The sequence below is a fragment of the Cryptomeria japonica genome, chromosome 8 (genome assembly GCF_030272615.1).
Source record: "Cryptomeria japonica chromosome 8, Sugi_1.0, whole genome shotgun sequence".
NCBI lineage: Eukaryota > Viridiplantae > Streptophyta > Pinopsida > Cupressales > Cupressaceae > Cryptomeria > Cryptomeria japonica.
Window position 1 is genome coordinate 633128840 of NC_081412.1, and position 21852 is coordinate 633150691.

Genomic DNA, 21852 nt, shown 5'->3' on the forward strand with positions numbered 1-21852 from the left:
CATAGGGTTGGGTTGAGAAAAGGGGTTGGAGACATTAAATGCCTAAGAAGACCTTATGGTTATCTAGAGATAAGGGTTAAGCCTAAGTTAGGCTTACCCATTGGATTAAGAGTTAATCCAAGGATAAACCCTTGTGCAAATGATTAAGAGATAATCATGGTCAAAGCATTAAAGGCTTGATGAGACCCTTGGGTTGGATGAAGGTTAAGTTAGGCAAAAAGTCTCTAACCATGTAAGAGGGTTGAATTAACCATTAATGGTTTGGAAGACTTTGGGAAATTAAGTGGTTGAGGACTTGAAGCCTTTAATGGTTATCAAAGACTTTAAGGGTTTGAGAAGTGACTTCCCTTTGCTTAGGGATGTGACAAAGTTTAGAAGATGGGTTAGGCTAATTAGAAGTGATTAGAAGAGTCTAGAAGGGATCTAGGAAGGGGTTTAGGAAGGCAAAAGGGAGATGTAGGAAAATGCAAGTGGATGGAGGGATAATAGGATTTAATTGAAATAAAGTTAATCTAATTCAATTTGGTTGTAATTTGGGGAAATTAAATAAATTAGATTTATTTAATTTAGGATAACTATTTAATTAAATTTGAATTAAATTAAAAGTGGATAGGGGGGATTTAATTGAATTTAATGATTTATTCATTAAATGGTACAGTGAATTTAATTCAGTAATTTACTTAATTAAATAGAGGAATGTGGGTAATTTAATTAAATTGGATTTAATTAAATAGAGAAATGAACATAAAATATTCATTTAGGAATATGGTCATTTTTATACGTCTACATTTTGCCCCTCTTTGAAGTGACGTGTGTGCACATGTTATTTCAAAGAAAATGATGTTTTATCGTGATTTATGATCAAATGCAATTTTTGTGTCACTCTTTATGATTTGCAAGTCGTGCCCCAGATTTCATTTGATGCGTGATGCCCCCTCGAGAGATGAATCAATATTTTGAAAATTTGGATTTGATTTGGCGATTTGTGTTTGGTGTGTATGATTTTGTCTATGTGAAATGTTGAAATTGATTCATCTCCCAATAATTTATAGATTTTAGGGTATAGGGGAGACCGCGACGACATTACATGTCTGGTTGGCTAGCCCTAATTTCATTTTCCTCCTATAAAAGGGGAAAAGAGCTTTGATTTGATTCATTTGTGCATTGTTGACTTTGGAGAAAGAGAATTGGGTTTGAAGTCAAAATGCCTATTCCGTATTCTAGACATCGTTTTGAGCGCGTTCGGAGGTACCGACAACCTGCTGCGTATGGACCACCAGTAAGTCAACACTTGTGACTCGCTTTTGATTTTTGATTGTAGACGTATAAAAATGACCATATTCCTAAATGAATATTTTATGTTCATTTCTCTATTTAATTAAATCCAATTTAATTAAATTACCCACATTCCTCTATTTAATTAAGTAAATTACTCAATTAAATTCACTGTACCATTTAATGAATAAATCATTAAATTCAATTAAATCCCCCCTATCCACTTTTAATTAAATTGAAATTTAATTAAATAGTTATCCTAAATTAAATAAATCTAATTTATTTAATTTCCCCAAATTACAACCAAATTGAATTAGATTAACTTTATTTCAATTAAATCCTATTATCCCTCCATCCACTTGCATTTTCCTACATCTCCCACTTGCCTTCCTAAACCCCTTCCTAGATCCCTTCTAGACTCTTCTAATCACTTCTAATTAGCCTAACCCATCTTCTAAACTTTGTCACATCCCTAAGCAAAGGGAAGTCACTTCTCAAACCCTTAAAGTCTTTGATAACCATTAAAGGCTTCAAGTCCTCAACCACTTAATTTCCCAAAGTCTCCCAAACCATTAATGGTTAATTCAACCCTCTTACATGGTTAGAGACTTTTTACCTAACTTAACCTTCATCCAACCCAAGGGTCTCATCAAGCCTTTAATGCTTTGACCATGATTATCTCTTAATCATTTGCACAAGGGTTTATCCTTGGATTAACTCTTAATCCAATGGGTAAGCCTAACTTAGGCTTAACCCTTATCTCTAGATAACCATAAGGTCTTCTCAGGCATTTAATGTCTCCAACCCCTTTTCTCAACCCAACCCTATGTTGACACTTGTCACCATTTCATTGGTGCCAATTTCAAACATGGATTCCCAACTTTCAAACTCAACCCTTGATTAAACCATTCAATCCTGGCCATCCATTGCCCTATTTTTGCTATAAGTAGAGCTCTCATTCCTCCATTTTCATAGAGGATCCAAGTTTGTAGTATCATACTTATGCTCAAATACATTCAAGCTTTCATATCATTTTTATGCTCATCATTTTAGCCTCTCTTTAACTAGGAACTAGTCTAAATATGGATGTTTAGAATACTTTCTTTATCATTTAGCTCAATCATAGACTAATATAGTATGCTAGGATAGTTTGTTTACTAACCTTGTCATCTTATAGTTAGATTATTGCATTTCTAGAATCATGCATAGTTTATAATGCATCTCATATTAAAACCAACAAAAGCATCTCTCGTTCTTGCATTTGCCATCCCTAAACCATTTTGCTCAGTGATCTAAGAGAAAAAATATTGGTTTAAGAGACATTGTAGGATAGAGAACCATGGGACCCACCTTGGGAAGCTGAGTTATACTTTATGACTCCATAGCTTGCACCAAGAAGTCTTGTGTGTGTGTGTGGATAAGTCTTTTGGAATATTTTCACATATTAAGTTCTATCAACCCACTTTTCCCACATACATTTCTGGCGCCCACCGTGGGGCCCAACCCCATATGTCAAATCATTTTTTGAAATTAATCACTTTTGCAGGTCCGTAGGAAACAGGAATCAGCACGTGGGAAACATTCCCTAGCGCATCTGCTTAACAGTCTAGCGCATCCCACTTTCTGTTCAGCACGTAGAGTCCATCATCTAGCGCTTGAATTCCTTTCTTTAGCACAAGACCCCACTAATTTTTTTTGTAGGTATCAACGCAGGAGAAAAACAGAGTAGCGCATTTGAAAAATAGTTTGGCATGTAGGGTCTGTTAGATAGCGCATCCGGCTCACTTTTTAGTGTGTGCAGTCTATTCTATGGCGCGTAAAGTTTTTTCCTTAGCACATCATATATCTAACAGTTTTCTGTAGGTGTCAACGCGAGAGAAAAATAGAGCAGCGCTTTCGGTGCACAGAGTAGCACATCTCGAAGACAATATAGCACACCCTGGGTTTATTTTAGCGCGTCACTGTGATTTGGTAGCGTGTACAGTTTGTTTTGTAGTGCATCGCAAACTGAAAACAAAAAAAACAAAAAATTGTAACCGAAAGTTGAAAATTAGATTTGTGGAAGTCCACCAAATCATCTAACGTTTTTCCTCTGGTTTTCTTGCAGGATTCTAACAAATTTGTTGCAGAAAGGAGCTTAATCTTAGAATATTTAGATAGTTAGGATTTTCACTAACTTATTTAAGTTAGTTTAAATTTTTAAACGTCTTTTATTCTTAAAATTGACCTCACTTATTTCTTTTGGGCCATAAAAAGAACCACTATCAGAAATTTTCTTTCTTTTATAGGAGAAAAACTTTGTTTTAGGCTCTAAAACGAACAATACAAACTTTCCTTTTTTGCAAAAGTAGATATAAAAGGAACCTCACCATCCTTTGGTGTATAAAAGGATTCATTTTCAAATTTTGCAAAGGAAAGAACCTCACTTACAAAGTTTTGTTACAATCAAAAGAGGGAAGTTATTCCCCTTTTTCGATTTTCTTTTGTTGACCATATCAAAAATTTTGCTTTGTTGACCAGGTTCCTTCACTAGATTAAATAATCATTGCTTTGAGGAACTAAAAAGAACACCATGCTTCTGGAGCAACATCTCCAAGTAGAGATTAGCAAATCACTAAATTGAAGGCTTAAAAAAAACTTTGATTGCCTTGTCTGAAAAGTGGAAGGAATATGCTCTCCCCTTGATTGGGTGATCAAAAATCCAGACCACTCTTAAAGCTTTCTGTATTTCAAGCATAAAACCTTTAGCAGACCTGCCTTCCTGAAGAGTTGGAATCAACTCTTAAAGCCGTTTATGGCCGATGTGAAGGGAACGACCTAAGTGGGGAACGACTTTGATGCTAAGAAATTCCAACCCACTATAATCAAACGTGGAAAGTGATGAAAGTCCTTTTCAATGGTTGCACACAGCGATTAGCCTTCCCCCAATATCCTTGAGATACGTAAAGCCTTTGTTCTAAAGGTTGGGAAGCCTCCTGAGGGAGTTTATCACTGACAGCCGAATGGGAAGCCTGATTACGAACCATAGAAATAGAAGCTTTCAACCAAGTCAGTAACCAGACATTATAACATCATAGTGCAAGGGTGGGGAAGAATACACCCCCAAGATTACTCACCATATATCTCCCAAGATAACTACTCAACTGTGAAGCAATTCACTTTCAGTTAATTTCTAGCAAAAGGCAAAAAAATGGGCACCCTCTAGGGGGTGACATGGTTGTTTGAGCTGACGGAGTATCGAGACTAGTGAGCTATGATGTTATTTATAACCTTTGACTAAAGAGTCTTTCTGAAGTGTAATATTCGTATCCAAACCTATTAAAACATTGGGGATTTGAACACATCCTCACAGAACATACACTTTTTGTTAGATTAGGCAAAATGATTGTACTTTTTATGCCGTGCTTGCATTTACTACTTCAGAAAATCATCCATCAAACTTGAAAAATTCACAACAAAAATTCAAAATTGACAAAAAACCAACCAAAGAAAAAAAATAAAAAATCAGGGCAGTTTAGTGCATAAGACCAACTTCTTAGCGCGTGAGGTATTTTTGTTAGCGCATCCAACCATCAAGTTAGCGCGTCGATTCCAAATAGTAGTGTTTTATCTCAAATCAAATCAATATTGAAACATTTAGCGCATCAGAGAAACAGTCTAGCGCATGGAAGCATCAGCTTAGCGCGTAGAAACCAAACATTAGCGCATCAAGTTCAAAAGTTAGCACGTTACAGGCCCAGGCTAGCGCATGACTTTTTAAACAAATAGAAAACAATTTTTTTGAATAGTCAAGACTTTAGCGCGTGTCTGGGGGCAGCCTATCACGTGTGGTCATTATTTTAGTGCATGGAGTAAATTTGGTAGTGCATATAGTCTCTATTTTAGCGCGACCAAAAATCAAAAAGGGAAGGGGCAAAACAGTAAGAAATTTTAAAAATTCTAAAAACATTTTCAAAAGCCTCTCATTATCAACAACATTTTTCATCAAAACAGAGTGACAAAAACAAATCGTTAAAAACTGTTTCTTGAGCTAAATTTGTGTCAAAACAAACATTGTAAAAATCCTAAAATAATCACACGATAAAACATGTCTATCTTATCAAAATCCGGAAACCTCATCCTCAGTATCAACAGAATCCTTTACCATCTTACGGATTTCATCTCAAAAACACTTGTTTAAAATTTTCAAGTTGTCAAATCAAGTCTCCATATCGGGAGGCTTTTATCCATATCATTTGACACGCTTTGTCGTGAAGGGGCATCTAAACCTTCACTTTGATAGAGTAAGATTTGAAATTTTTCAAACAAGATCAACTGAGTCCAAACAAATTAAAGGAAACCATTGATCACTCATGCATGACTAATCCCCATATTCTGAGAAGAAAGAACCTTTATCGTAACATCACATTGAAGAAACAACAATCTAGTTTTTCCAAGTTCATCAAGAGAAATAAGTTTTTATACATCAATCGTCAACTCTTCAAATCTCATCAGGTATTCCTTCATCACGTCAAATTTTATATCCAAAACAAATCCAATGAATTTGACAAAGAACCCTTAAAAACAAGAGCCTACTGTCAAAAGTCTACTTTTAATCAAATCATAAACCGCGGAGGAAAGATCAATCCAGCATTCTTGCCCGACGAGTGTATCACTTATAACACATCTCGACCAAAACCACCCACCCCCGAGCAACACATCGAAGAGGATTTTGTCCCCTTCGTCACTGAAAGTTTTTACTAAAATGCCTGTTACTCGCTCTCAAATAAACCAACAAAGCGAGACACACGCAGAGTCTAGTATGAATCGAAGGTTGTAAAATCCTTTTGAAGTTCCACACTTAGAAGAGACTAAAATTTCTGAAGCCCTTCTTCAGGAATGTCAGGAAAACCCTTCATTCCAAAAACTTGTCGCAAGGCTCATGGAAAATGACAAAGAAAAGTATCTGCTCATGCTCACAAGTAAAGGTGTTAAACTTCTCGAAGATTTAGACACAAACATCTTTAGAACCGGATCTCGACAATATGCATATCAAGAACAACAAAGAGAAGAAGAAACTCATAACTTTGAACAACACATACCTGAGCAACACATTCCAGAACAACATATACCAGAAATGCGTATACTTGAGCAACACATTCCAGAACAATGTATACCAGAAATGCGTATACCTGAGCTTGAAACTCCAGAGCAAAATATACCATTTACCACACCTTATCAGCTGCTAACTAATACAAGGGAAGAACTTTTCCCTCAACAAGATAATGTGCCTTTGGTTGCTCTTACTCAACAAATGCAAGTGTTACAAAGGCAAATACAGGATATGCAACAAGGGACAACAGTGCGGTACTCTTTAAACGAAATATGTCCTTATCCTTTCAACAGAAGATTGAACATGGTGCCTTTTCCTCCAAACTCAGACGTTCCCAAATTTGATAAATATGATGGAAAAAGTGATCCCCGAGATCATGTTCAAGAATTTTGCACAATGAGTCTTGAATTTGCTCATGATGACACCTATCTAATGAGGTTATTCCCAAGAAGCCTATGAGGGCAAACAATGGAATGGTTATCCAAAATCACGCCACCTGTCAGATCATTTGATGAATTGGTTAACAAATTCATAACCCAATATTCCTATAAACATCCAACACGCCATAACCATGCTAGATGTTTGTAACACCAAACAAAAGAACAACGAAACATTCATGATATTCCTTCAACACTGGCGACGTATGGTATCACGATATCCTCGAGACATTCCCAAAAAGGAGAAAATGGAAATCTTCTTTGACAATTTGAATGGTAAAATGAGTTATAGACTCAAACTTCAATGCATACTGTCTTTCGCTAAATTGATTAAAAATGGCATCCAAGTAGAGGAAGCATGTGTCAAAAAGGGAACACTCAAATTCTACAAGGAAGGAACAAACTCATCAAACTACAATAACCAGAACAACACCAACCTCGACAAATCTCGATTTTGGACTCGAAACAAAAATGAAGGCAACAATGAATCATATGAGCCCAAATCTAAGCAACCAGTGCTTGCATTATTCGGAAATCCTCAAAATACGAAGAATCCTAAAAATGCTAATCCAAATGCTAACACATATGCACCAAACACCGATCAAGGACAACTCAACACAAACAACACCAACGATACTCAAAGCAAAAACATGAATCCAGGACCTAACAACAATTCACGCAACAACACAAACAATTTCCAAAAGCGTATCTTCACACCACTGGGGCAATCACTAGAATCAGCATTTAGAGAACTTTTGGCAAACAAGATTCTTTCTTTGTCTCCAATCAGCAACTATGAACCCCAAATCAAACCACCTTGGTGGAATGATTCACACTATTGTGATTTCCATCGTAACAAGGGTCATCGAACGAAAAATTGCATGAGATTGAAACACATGGTACAGGACATGATCGATCAAGGTGACTTAACGGTAGATGGTCTCAAAACAAATGGTGATCATGGAGCCTTTAAAAATCCTCTTCCAAATTATAACAAAGATGGAGCTTCAACCTCAAATGATACACGCGGAGTTCGTGTCAACCATATCTACAACAACACCATAAATCACATATTAGCTGAAGATCATCAAGTAAATGTCATCACCATCCGAGATCGGCATGATCATGAATCTGTCAATGTAACAACCCGAACTCAGAAATATGTCTTAAAAGGACATACGTCACCGGTGACTACTACACCAAAAATCCACTATGACTTGGTTATCCAACTACACAAAACTCCAGCTCAGATATCTATACTAGAATTGCTGAAACTATCACCAAAGCACAAAGACATATTGGAACAAGAACTATTGGAAACCAATGTACCTCAAAATCTGGATACAGACAGATTTCAAGCCATGGTCGCCCATATGACAGGACCTCATAACCTCACCTTCTCAGAGCATGACAATACTTCCTTGAGCCATCCGCATAATACTCCTCTCCATATCGAAGTCATTTTTTGCAAACACCGAGTAAAAAGAGTCTTAATAGATGGAGGAGCCGGACTTAATATATGTACTTTAAAACTTATCTGTGCATTAGGCTTTTCAAAAGAGTCTATTGATCCTTGTAAGAAGATTACCATAAAGGCATATGATGATGAGGAAAGGTCCTCTAATGGAACTATGATGTTACCCATTCAAGTAGAACTAGTGCAAAAGGATACTATATGTCAGGTATTAGACATAGATCTCACCTACAATATTTTGTTAGGGTGACCCTAGATACATGAAATGTAAGCAGTACCTTCTACGTATCACCAATGTGTCAAATTTCCTTATGACAGACAAGAAATCTCTATATCTGTTGATCACAATCCATTTCAACATTGTAACACAATGGGGGCGGCCCAAGACAGTTTGGTTCCTCATAATAGAGAAAAGCAGCGATCTTTAACATCAAATCTACAAAGAGCAAAACCCAACTCCCTATTTGGAGATTTCAAGCAGCAAATGCAAATCAAAGACCAAGGTATGGGAGAATACTCTTTGGAGCCATTATGTTTGGCCAAATTGCCTACATCACCTAGATCTCATGGATTGCCTACTACATCAACACATCTGGCCACTCAGCCCATCACCAAATTTGATGGTACCTTCATCCAATTAGGCACTCTAGCACATGAATCAGAAGACAAGGATGTTCTTAGCTGGTTATACAAAGATGAGGAAGAAGATAATAGAGCAGCTGCTCTAGACATTATTCTACCAACACACTTGCATGGAAAAGGATACTTAATCATGCAGCAAATGGGATATGATGGTAAAGGACCTATTGGGAAACGAAAAGAAGGAGTCACTGAACCCATAGATCTTCCTTCACAACCCAGTAGAAACAAAGTAGGATTGGGTTGTGAGCTCACTTTCCTATTGAAATGGTCACCCAGCATAACTACAAAACCTCAATGGAAAGTAAAGAAGAAGTACAAAGAAGAATCCTGGCAGGAAGCACTCTTTGAATCAGCAGAAACAATCCGCAAGGCACAAGAACGTCATGATCAGAAGTTACATCAGGGAAAGCTTCTAAGCCACAAGAAGGCCATATCTGCAGCAGTAGCTCATATTCCAACACCAATATCTCAAGAACAAATCATATCATCTCCAAGTACCATTATTCCTCCCCGAGGAAGCACAGTCTATGAACAAATATAGAAAGTAGAAGCCAGATCTGACACAGAATCAACAAAAAACTATCAAAATGATCAAAGATTTGTTTTCACCATACAACATACCAGTTTACAGCACTGATAGAATCTGGGATGATGCCTCAGAGACTGATTCCAATGAATATGAATGGGGTACCTGCTCCAATGCTACTACAGATATCCCTAATGATACTGATTCCATATCCCTTTCTCAAGAAGAACATAACGCAGAAGATAGACCTCTTGAATTTGGACCACAAAATATCTATGACGCCATGGAAAGCAAACAAAAACATTATGAACAAGTCTATACGAAAGATAATACCATCGAAGACCTCAACAAAATCCTGGACTTCTTTAAAACCAAGAACAATCACGATGAAAACTCTATCCTAACGCTTACAGTAGCAGAACTTGATCCACCTAATGATTCCTTATTGCTTGTCTTTCCTGACCTCATCGACTGGGATGAACTTCAAATCCATGATATACCAATTTTCCTAGACAATGAATCTATTATCCATTACCTATGTACCGTAAATTTGGAAATAGGCTCTACCAGTGAACAAAGTAATGATGTCTGCAAACCAGGAAGTGCCAAGTCTCTCAGTTGCAAAAATGAACCAAGTAAAAGATCTAATGCTGAAAACCATTCAATGGAAGCTCTAGATCACAAAAAATTAAAAATAAAGGACGCATCTAAGGGTGAAAACCTTTTTAAGGCACCTAACGATGGGAGACTTGACACTCTTCCTGAGCACTTTCATGAGCGATCACCCATATTGATTGAGCCCACTTAATCAATCAACATTGGTACCATAGAAGCAGTCAGAAACCTACACCTTGCAGAATCTCTAACAAAGGAGGAAAGATCAGCAAATTAGCTTTGGTTGGTCATATGCTGATATGCCCAGAGTCGATCCACACTTAATCATGCATCACTTGTCCATCTCTTCAGGAGTTAAACAAGTCAAGCAAAAGCTACGAAAGATGAATCCACAGGTGGCACTCATTGTCAAAACTGAACTAAAGAAACTATTAGATGTTAGATTCATCCAACCCATTGACTATGCAGAATGGATTTCCAACATTGTTCCAGTATCAAAACCAGATGGTAGTATCAGAATATGCACTGACTTCAGAGACGTCAACAAAGCTTGTCCAAAAGATGACTTTCCTCTGCCCAGTATTGACATAATTGTAGATCTCACAGCAGGCCATGCAATGCTCTCACTAATGGACGATTTCTCAGGCTATAATCAAATCAAGATAGCCCCAAAAGATCAAGATTAAACCATGTTCACCTATCCTTGGGGAACGTACTGTTGGAATGTTATGCCTTTTGGCTTAAAGAATGGAGGGGCCACTTATCAAAGGGCAATGACAACAATCTTTCATGACATGATGCACACCTTCATGGAAGACTATGTGGATGATTTACTAGCTAAATCTTTCACCAGAGCAGAACATCTTAGCATCCTAACAAAGACTTTGATCGATTGGAGAAATTCCAAGTCAGGCTCAACCCTAAGAAGTGTGTCTTCGGGGTTACATCAGGCAAATTGCTAGGCTATATAGTCTCAGCTAAAGGTATTGAAATAGATCCAGCAAAGGTACAAGCCATTATGGACATGCCACCACCAAAGAATATCAGTCAACTCAGATCTCTACAAGGACGACTTCAATCAATCAGGTGATTCATCACTCAACTAGCAGATAAAAGTCTACCATTTAACCATTTACTACATAAAAATGTACCATTCAAATGGGAGACCAAGTGTGCATAATCTTTCTACCAAATCAAATAGTACCTAATGAATCCACCAATTCTAGTACCACCGGTCATAGGAAAGCCTCTTATCCTATATATCTCCACAACAGATATATCGATGGGGGCACTATTGGCACAAGAAGATCAACAAGGAAAGGAACAAGCCATATATTATATCAGTAGGACATTGAATGACTATGAACTCAACTATACATTCATTGAAAAGGCTTGCCTAACAGTGGTCTTCGCATCTCAGAAGTTCTGACATTATATGCTAGCACACACCATTAAGCTAGTCGCAAAAATTGATCCTCTCAAATATCTACTCAGCAAGGCAACTCTTACAGGCCGATTGGCTAAATGGGTTATGATTCTCAGTGAATTCGACATCCAATACATAGAAAGACAAGCCATCAAAGGAGAAGCAATTGCAGATTAGCTAGTTGAAGCACCGCTACCAAGAAAACAAACCATGGCGATTGAATTTCCAGACAGGGATGTTCTTGCTCTTTCTACCAAACAATGGACCCTATACTTTGACGGATCCTATACACAACATGGTTCAAATGCTGGCATTCTATTCATCACTCCTAAAGGACACACTATACCAAGATCATATAGGCTTATGTTTCCATGCACAAATAATGTGGCTGAATATGAGGCATTGGTTATAGGCATCAAGATGGCTGTCGAATGGAAAATTGTAGAGTTAAAAGTCTATGGAGACTCACAACTAGCCATCCATCAAATCAATAATGACTATTAGACAAAGGATGACAAGCTACTACCCTACAAATGAATGGTGGATGACTTCAAATAGTATTTTGTGCACATCACCTTCGAGCAAACACCAAGGTTAAACAACAAAGCAGTCGATGCAATGGCTACAATCGCTTCACTACTACAAATTCCAGAGCAATAGAGTCGTTACGAGTTCCTAGTAGAGCATCTGTTCTCCCCAGCCTATGACCACTCTGAATCCCATGTTATCTATGCCTTGACTGGTTCAGATTCTCCATTATATGGACCAATATACGACTACCTCAAGAACAATATCTTACCCACTGACCAATCCCGTAACCAAAAATGCAACTTTATCCGGCAAGCTGCCCATTATACCCTTATTGCTGATACCTTATATCGTCGAGGTCTAGATGGTACTCTTCTTCATTGCCTTGATCGTAATGATTCTGATTCTGCTTTACACAAGCTTCACAAAGGTATTTGTGGAACACATTCAAGTGGTAATACTCTTGCTAAAAATCTTCTACGGATGGGATACTACTGGCCTAAAATGGAGAAAGATTCATACCACTTCGCCAAGAAATGTCTTAAATGTCAGATCCATGGCAATCTGATACATGCACCAGTATAGGAACTACAGCCATTTACAGCATCCTGTCCCTTTTATCATTGGGGACTAGACTTGGTTGGCAAAATTCATCCTTCATCTTCAAATGGACACAAGTTTATTATAATAGCAACAGAATACTTTACCAAATGGATAGAAGCAGTTCCCATGACCACAGTGACTGGGAAACAAATTGCCTCTTTTATCCTAAAGTATCTGATTTGGAGATATGGTATTCCAAGTTCAATCATCATAGATAATGGATGACCTTTTAAAAACAAAGATGTACAAGAACTATGTGAAAAATTCAAAATCCAACATTGGTTCTCTACACCATACTACCCACAGGGAAATGGTCAAGCAGAAGCATCTAACAAGATAATACTAAAAATCCTAAAGAAAACAGTGAATGATGCAGGCAAAGATTGGCACATCCAACTCAATCCAGCACTTTGGGCATACAGAACCAGCATTCGCACACCTACAAGAGCCACACCATACTCATTGGTATATGGGTCAGAAGCCATTTTACCACTGGAAGTAGAAATCCCATCTCTCAGAGTCTCTTTGAAAGGTTTAATCCCCGATGAAGAGTATCGAGTTAACCGACTACAAGAACATGAACTATTAGATGAAAGATGTCAGCATGCTTACACTCATCTCAAAGCATATCAACAATGCATGTGCAGGAGCTACAATCACAAGGTCATCCCTCGTAACTTCAAAGTTGGTGACCTAGTCCTCAAAGAAAATCCAAGAAATCAGCAAGATCGAGAAAAGAAAGTGAAATTTGAGCCTAACTGGTTGGGTCCCTATGTCATCATATCAGTCTATGGACCAGGTGTCTATCAGCTAACAACTTTAGAAGGAGATGTGCTCGACAAACCAACTAACAACATCCATCTAAAGAAGTACTAAACTTAAATAGCCTAGTGCACAGAAAAAGCCAAAACAAGCAAAAAAATCAAAAAATCTAGAAAAAGCAAAAACATAAAGTACAATAAAAACAAATGGTGAAAACCTAGTAAACAGGTGCTCTTGTGAAAAAACGGCTCCTCTATCTATCTATATACCATTTTATCCATAAAAACACTATCGGCCATCGCCCGACACTAAACACATATCCATTCAGGACATACTTAGCGTAGTCACTATCCTGGGTTATCTATATATATCCTCTTACCTCATTCCACCATGGCTTGGAAATCACTGTACATAATCATATCAAGAGGCACACTCAGCTAGGGGCATTAAAATCATCTAAAACTTGCAAACATTCAAGACATCAAAACTATTTGCAAAACTCAGAAGCATGACATCAAACAATCAAAACTACGCTTCATTGCAAAACAAAACAAAACAATCATCAAAGAAATACCAAGAATGGATGATTTTCTGAAGTACTAAATGTTGCATTATCGCATAAAAATCTTGACTATTTTTGCATTTTGAACTTTTTAATTATCGGATTCTCTTCCTTTTCTCACTAAATGCTTCAAAGCTAGAGATCATGGGGAACTTCCAATATTTTCTTAGTCTTCTATCAGGGAGTTGATCACTTGTACTGTGTGAATACTTGCCTCGAGACATGATACATCGAATATCACCGAAGGCATGATTCCACTTCATGCATACAAATGATTTAATCTTGTCTGTTTACGCAATACGCATGCAGGTCGTCCTGGTTCAATTATACCTTGACGCTTGTGCTATCTTGCAAAATCAAACATCATGTAAATTTTTCTCAGGTCATTATTGTTTAATTATACCATTATGCTTGTATAAATTTTCAACATATCCTAAACAAATCAATGCTCAATGATGATACCTACAAAGAAAGCAAACAACATATGGCTATATCGGGTGGCAAATACAGAATGAGGATGCTACCAAAAACATAGTTGCATATCATTTTAAAATAGCTGCATATCATTTTAACATAGTTGCATATCATTTTACATTTAGTTACATCTCATTATCATACATCTCCTTTTCAAGATACATCTCACAGCATATAAAAACATACATCTTGCATCATACATTATATCATATATTTAAGCATTACATCATCATCACATAAACAAAAAGAGCACATAAGCACATCCATCCATATAACACACCACATGATCAAAGAAAATGGTGTCGTATATATATATATATATATATATATATATATATCAACAATGATCAAAATGTACAAAATATATCATCACTATGTCCAGTACAATGAATACAATGATAAAAAATACAACACAGACCACGTCTCTCAAGTATGGCTATCCCCTGATGGAGATGGTCTCGCTCCAGATGTCCCCACCCCTAGATCTCAAGGAGGGTCCTGTCTCGGTGGCCCTGTCACACCTCGGCTCTCGGACCGCGACCCAGTATCTCGAGATTAACTAGATCTTGACTGTGTGAAACTTTGTACTCGACGATCCCTGGGTACCGCAGCCTCATAATGTCACCAGTGGTACTCTGCCTCCTAAGCTCTCAATGCTAACTCTCTCAGGGTGTCTCTCATCAGACCACTCGCCGTTGCTCTCTGCACACAGGCTGTAAGCTCCTCCGCTCGCCCTCTCCGCTCTATCTCTGTATCCCGCTCAGTGGTCAACTGCGTAATCTACCACTGATATGTCAAAACCTATGCCTACAACAGCTGTACAATCACCTGTAGGGTCCGAATCTGAGCATCCTCAACATGAGTAGGGACCCGAACCCGTAGCGGTACCTGTGCAGGGGTAACCCCTCCCACTCTACCTATCCTTGGTGCTCGAGGTGGGAGCACATCCGTCCTCCTCCTCTATGCTGGTCACCTTGCCTCATCAGTACCCCCCACTACAGCTAACACCTCCCCTACCCTCCCCTCTCCACTAGCTCCAATAGCTAATCCACCTCTCCCCCTATCTATCGTCGCCTATCTAATTGCCCTCTCCACACCTCTATCTCCTCTCCTCCCTCTATATCCCCACCTCCCTCTGAATCCTCTCCCTCGTCCTCCTCCTCCATCATCTCCCCCATCCTCATCATCTCCCTCTGCCTCCTCATCATCATCATCAAATGCCGGTCGCATCTCCTCAGGATCAGATATCCTGGCCACCTCCCGCGCAGCAAACAATCTCGTGAACTCATCAGTCATGCCCACATCCAAAATCTCTAGGGCATAATCCCATATCTATCCTGCCAACCTGATAAACTCCTCCACCACCACCGCACTATCAATGGTCGGGCCGCAATCAGCTACATCCTACCTTCGCTGTGCATATAAGCAAGCCCCTTGCGATATACCCTGCTAACGACCAAACTGTCTCAAAACTCTGGTCACCACAAACCTCTCGATGACAAATGGGGTCCTCCCAATCAGATATCTCATCATGAACATGTAGGGCATCTCCAGCCCGTCCTCCACCCACACCTCGCATCCTGTATATGATCGCCACGTGACTGTATCGATGTCATCTAGCACTCTCCTCCAATGCTCTAGTTTGTCCAGCTTCCGCTAGACAACTAGACCCCTGTATCCATAAGCATATGCGCCTCCAATGGGCCTATCTCTATCTGCTAATGGCCTCGTAGCTGGAATGTGCTCCCAGCACCATACCTATAATAGTGTTACGCCAGCTAACAAACTACTGTAACCGAGGTATACCACCTCATGCAGGCCCCTATATAGATGGGCTAGCATAGCCGATCCCCATGAAAACCTGCGACCCTATGTGATCATCTCCTCTAATACCAGCCCCCATCCCACAGAGAATCCCTTTGACCTACGATCAGGACAAAGGAATCCACCAATAAACCCTGCCAGTACTGAGGGAAGAGGTGCATAATCCAGGTCTAGGAACTCCTGCCACAGGATCTCATATCCGCAGACTGTCTCATCATGAAAAATGTGGTGCAGTGCCTTTGTACCACCCTCCTCTGACTGCTCATATGGTAGTAGTGCACCTACTACGGGAATACGTAGGATCCTATAATAGTCCTCTGGGGTGACTATCATCTCACCTGTGGCAAAATGAAAGGTGTTCGTGTCACTATGCCACCTTTCTGCTAGTGCTGTCAGTAGCCCCTGGTTCACAGTGAACCGAGGCATATCTAATAGGGACGTCAAATCGCATCTCTCAATGATATCAAGGTCAGCCTGGGTCAACCGCGGTATCAATGTCCATGGCCTTAGAAATCGCTCCCGTGACTAAACCACACCCAATCACTCCTGTCAACAAGCAAAACAAATCCAATATCAGTTTCCACATCAAAACAACGATATCAAAATCAAACTCACATCAACAACATGAAACAAATTGCTCATCTACATCAAGTTCAAATTCCTATCATTTCATATCAACTTGTAACACAACTCAAGTTATCAAAAACCATATCAAAACTTGTAACACAACTCAAGTCTCCAAAATCACATAAAATTGTAACACAACTCAAGTTTTCCACCCATATCAGCTTGTAAAACAACTCAAGTTTCCAACCCATATTAGCTTATAACCCAAATCAGACTTCACACATTGAACTTGTAACAGATTGCAAACACAATTCATATTTTGATTAACACAACACATGGATATCTATGTATAACTTGAAATATCACAAATCACAACAAGTTATATCGACACTCATATTGGACAAATCCATAAAAATCATGACCACACAACACAACAATTTCACAAATTAGCTCATCTAGCAAAAAAAATTTCGGATGCGCTAAAACAAATTCTCGCTGCGCTAAAATCCACCCATGCGCTAGGCTGTTTTTCCTACGTGCTAATCTATTCACCCTATGTGCTAGACTAACTCTACATGCTAATCTTTTCCCCCCATGTGCCACCTAATCTACCCTATGCACTAAACCCTACCGACGCGCTAATCTATACCTCGCTGATGCTACTTGCTTGACCCTATGCGCTAGGTTTACCCTACATGCTAAAACCCCTTACCCATGCGAACCCCTGTGGCCCCTATGCTCTAGGTCTACCCTACGCGCTACCCAGCTGACATGACGTGGTACCCTACGTTAGGCATGCACTATTTTCACTCCCTGTGCTAACCTAGACTTTCTATGCGCTACGCTATTTTATTTCGGACGCAACCCTAAAAATCAGCTTGATGCGCTACCTAAATTTTCGTATGCGCTAATCTATGACTTTGACGCGCTAAAATGCTAAAACCAAATTTTAAAAATCAAAAGTGGGTCACAAGTGTTGACTTACTGGTGGTCCATATGTGGCAGGTCTTCGGTACCTCCGAACGCGCTCAAAATGATGTCTGGAATATGGAATAGGAATTTTGACTTCAGACCCAATTCTCTTTCTCCAAAGTCAACAATGCACAAATGAATCAAATCAAAGCTCTTTTCCCCTTTTATAGGAGGAAAATGAAATTAGGGTTAGCCAACCAAACATGTAATGTCATCGCAGTCTCCCCTATACCCTAAAATCTGTAAATTATCAGGAGATGAATCAATTTCAACATTTCACATAGACAAAATCATACACACGAAACAGAAATCACCAAATCAAATCCAAATTTTCAAAATATTGATTCATCTCTCGAGGGGGCATCACACATCAAATCAAATCTGGGGCACGACTTGCAAATCATAAAGAGCGACACAAAAATTGCATTTGATCATAAATCACGATAAAATATCATTTTCTTTGAAATAACATGTGCACACACGTCACTTCAAAGAGGGGCAAAATGTAGACGTATAAAAATGACCATATTCCTAAATGAATATTTTATGTTCATTTCTCTATTTAATTAAATCCAATCTAATTAAATTACCAGCATTCCTCTATTTAATTAAGTAAATTACTCAATTAAATTCACTGTACCATTTAATGAATAAATCATTTTATTCAATTAAATCCCCCTTATCCACTTTTAATTAAATTCAAATTTAATTAAATAGTTATCCTAAATTAAATAAATCTAATTTCTTAATTTCCCCAAATTACAACCAAATTGAATTAGATTAACTTTATTTCAATTAATTCCTATTATCCCTCCATCCACTTGCATTTTCCTACATCTCCCACTTGCCTTCCTAAACCCCTTCCTAGATCCCTTCTAGACTCTTCTAATCACTTCTAATTAGCCTAACCCATCTTCTAAACTTTGTCACATCCCTAAGCAAAGGGAAGTCACTTCTCAAACCCTTAAAGTCTTTGATAACCATTAAAGGCTTCAAGTCCTCAACCACTTAATTTCCCAAAGTCTCCCAAACCATTAATGGTTAATTCAACCCTCTTACATGGTTAGAGACTTTTTGCCTAACTTAACCTTCATCCAACCCAAGGGTCTCATCAAGCCTTTAATGCTTTGACCATGATTATCTCTTAATCATTTGCACAAGGGTTTATCTTTGGATTAACTCTTAATCCAATGGGTAAGCCTAACTTAAGCTTAACCCTTATCTCTAGATAACCATAAGGTCTTCTCGAGCATTTAATGTCTCCAACCCCTTTTCTCAACCCAACCCTATGTTGACACTTGTCACCATTTCATTGGTGCCAATTTCAAACATGGATTCCCAACTTTAAAACTCAACCCTTGATTAAACCATTCAATCCTTGCCATCCATTGCCCTATTTTTGCTATAAATAGAGCTCTCATTCCTCCATTTTCATAGAGGATCCAAGTTTGTAGTATCATACTTATGCTCAAATACATTCAAGCTTTCATATCATTTTTATGCTCATCATTTTGGCCTCTCTTTAACTAGGAACTAGTCTAAATATGCATGTTTAGAATACTTTCTTTATCATTTAGCTCAATCATAGACTAATATAGTATGCTAGGATAGTTTGTTTACTAACCTTGTCATCTTATAGTTAGTTTATTGTATTTCTAGAATCATGCATAGTTTAGGATGCATCTCATATTAAAACCAACAAAAGCATCCCTCGTTCTTGCATTTGCCATCCCTAAACTATTTTGCTCAGTGATCTGAGAGAAAAAATATTGGTTTAAGGGACATTGTAGGATAGAGAACCATGGGACCCACCTTGGGAAGCTGAGTTATACTCTTTGACTCCATAGCTTGCACCAAGAAGTCCTGTGTGTGTGTGTGGACAAGTCTTTTGGAATATTTTCACATATTAAGTTTTATCGACCCACTTTTCCCGCATACAATCACATCCACTTTTATCATATGAGAAGGGAAGGCATCAAATTTACTAGCAAGCTAGCCTAATTTGGACCATTTTCTAATAATTTAAAAGTACTGATGAATATCAATGATATTTTGGATTTGGTTCATGCGGAAATCTCTAAGAAAATAAAGATTTATGATGAAAGATAATGCAAGGATCACCTTTTTCATTATTTTTGTTGCCCTTTTGGCTAGTCATTTTCTACTTTGGTGGCAAACATATTTTGCAAGAAGTGGTGTCACTTTCCCCATTTCTCATAAGTGTTATTGTGCTCAAAGTATTGGTTTTTATTCTACCCACCTAGTTTTTACTCTAAAGTTCTCTATGTTTAAGATGGGAGGAGAACTAATATAAACTAAACCATATTTGTCTGAAGAATTCAAAAGTAAATATAAGATATGGTAGAAAGTGGTTAAATGGAATATAGATAGTTTTTGATAAAGATAAACGCGTTTTACATGGACCCAAAACCAAAAGTTTTACAAAAGCCGGCCATCGGCCAAAAAGACATAAACCAATAGCAAAATAGGGGAGCACCCCAAAATAGTCACAAAAGAAAAAGAGACATAGATAGAAAAACAAAACAAAACAAAAGAACTCAATTAAGAGAGTGCACCAGCTCCTTGTTCTTCTGGATTGTAATCTTATTGATTTCCTCCAACTCCTCCATAATGAATCTGGAGGTGCCCTTATTGCAGCTCCTAGTTCTGGTCTTGGAACTAGGGCCTTTGGTTTTTTTCTCTCTAGAAGCCATGTCTTCACCTCCAATGTCTTTCTTAGGTTCACTATGAAAGGGTCTGTATTCTGCCACCATGACATTGATCTTTTTGAGCCCCTCTATACTATTATTCATTGCCTCTTTGCTTATGTCAACCAGGTTCTTGAGGTTTCTCTTTATCTCCGCCATAGACTATTCCACCTTTTCAATTCTTTGTTCATGGTTGCATTTCATAACCTTGACATCTTGGGAGAGCTTTTGGGTCATAATCATGAGCTTCTTAGATTTTCTCGGCTCTAGCAAAGCTGTGAAGATATCAATTATCTCCTTTACCCCCACTTTGAGGGTATCAATTTCTCTCTCCATCCACTTCCAGTAGCTCTCCTTGCTTCTGGTCGCTTCCATCACTAGGTTCATTAGATTACTATTCCTCTGTAACCCACTGTCCTCATCTTTAGGCATGGTCCCCTTCTTTTTCTTCAAGACGTTAATTGGAATGTCCAGTTTAATTTCCTAGTCTGAAGTCTTCGGACCATTGTCCTTAGCCGCAAGCTTCTTCTCTTTAGAAAGGGGCCTAGCCTTAGAAATTAGTTTGCTGGTAGATTTATATTTGTTGGCCGCCCATCTAGGGGATTCTTACTGCTAAAGGTCCCAGGGGTGAACATCATCTCACCTTCTTCCACTGGCTTATAATCAGAGTCATCAAAAGGAATGTCACCCCCACTATCCTCCAAATCCATTTCCGAGTCAGAGATATCTTGAATATTAGTATGTTGGCCTTTCTCAGATAGAGAGAGCACAACTTCAAGGGTCTTAGTGTATTTGATGATGAGCACAATAAGCCCTTCATGAAGAAAAGTATTATTTGGATTCTCCATATGTTTTTCAAGACTATTCTCTAAAGAGGAGGCCAGATAGAAAAGAATAGAAATGATATTACCATGCCTAAAATGGTGGAATATAGATAGTTATGTTGAAGGCATGTAGGGTTTCAGCTTGGAGTTGTCTAAGAATTTTTTCCAAGCTTTACACAAGGGGGAAGTAAAAAATGGTAAGGTTTCTTTCAGAGTCACCCTCGATTTAATTGCTACTATCATTAGGGTTTCGTAAGGTGCTATAACAGAGAAGTGTTAGTTGATATTTCAAAAGATGCTACCTTATTTTTGACAAAAGTCTTCACCTTTGATGGGTGTTACAAAAGATCTCACACCTAGAATATTTTTTATAATATTCTAAAGGCAGGTCTTCATCCACGGGTTCACTCAACTATCTCCTCCCACATGTCCCATACATACATATATATATATATATATATATATATATATATATATATATATATATATATATATATATATATATATATATATATATATATATATATATATATATATATAT

The 21852-nt window shown here is 38.2% G+C and overlaps 1 protein-coding gene across 1 annotated transcript in view; it reads right to left on the reverse strand.

Annotated features, from left to right (window-relative positions):
* The window catches only part of LOC131079509 (LRR receptor-like serine/threonine-protein kinase GSO1), a 30165-nt gene extending 8968 nt beyond the window's left edge, over positions 1-21197 (reverse strand). The window contains exon 1 of the mRNA XM_059210615.1: positions 21131-21197. Coding sequence (XP_059066598.1) covers positions 21131-21197 — 67 coding nt within the window. The remainder of the gene's footprint in view (positions 1-21130) is intronic.
* Between the last annotated feature and the right edge of the window lie 655 nt (positions 21198-21852).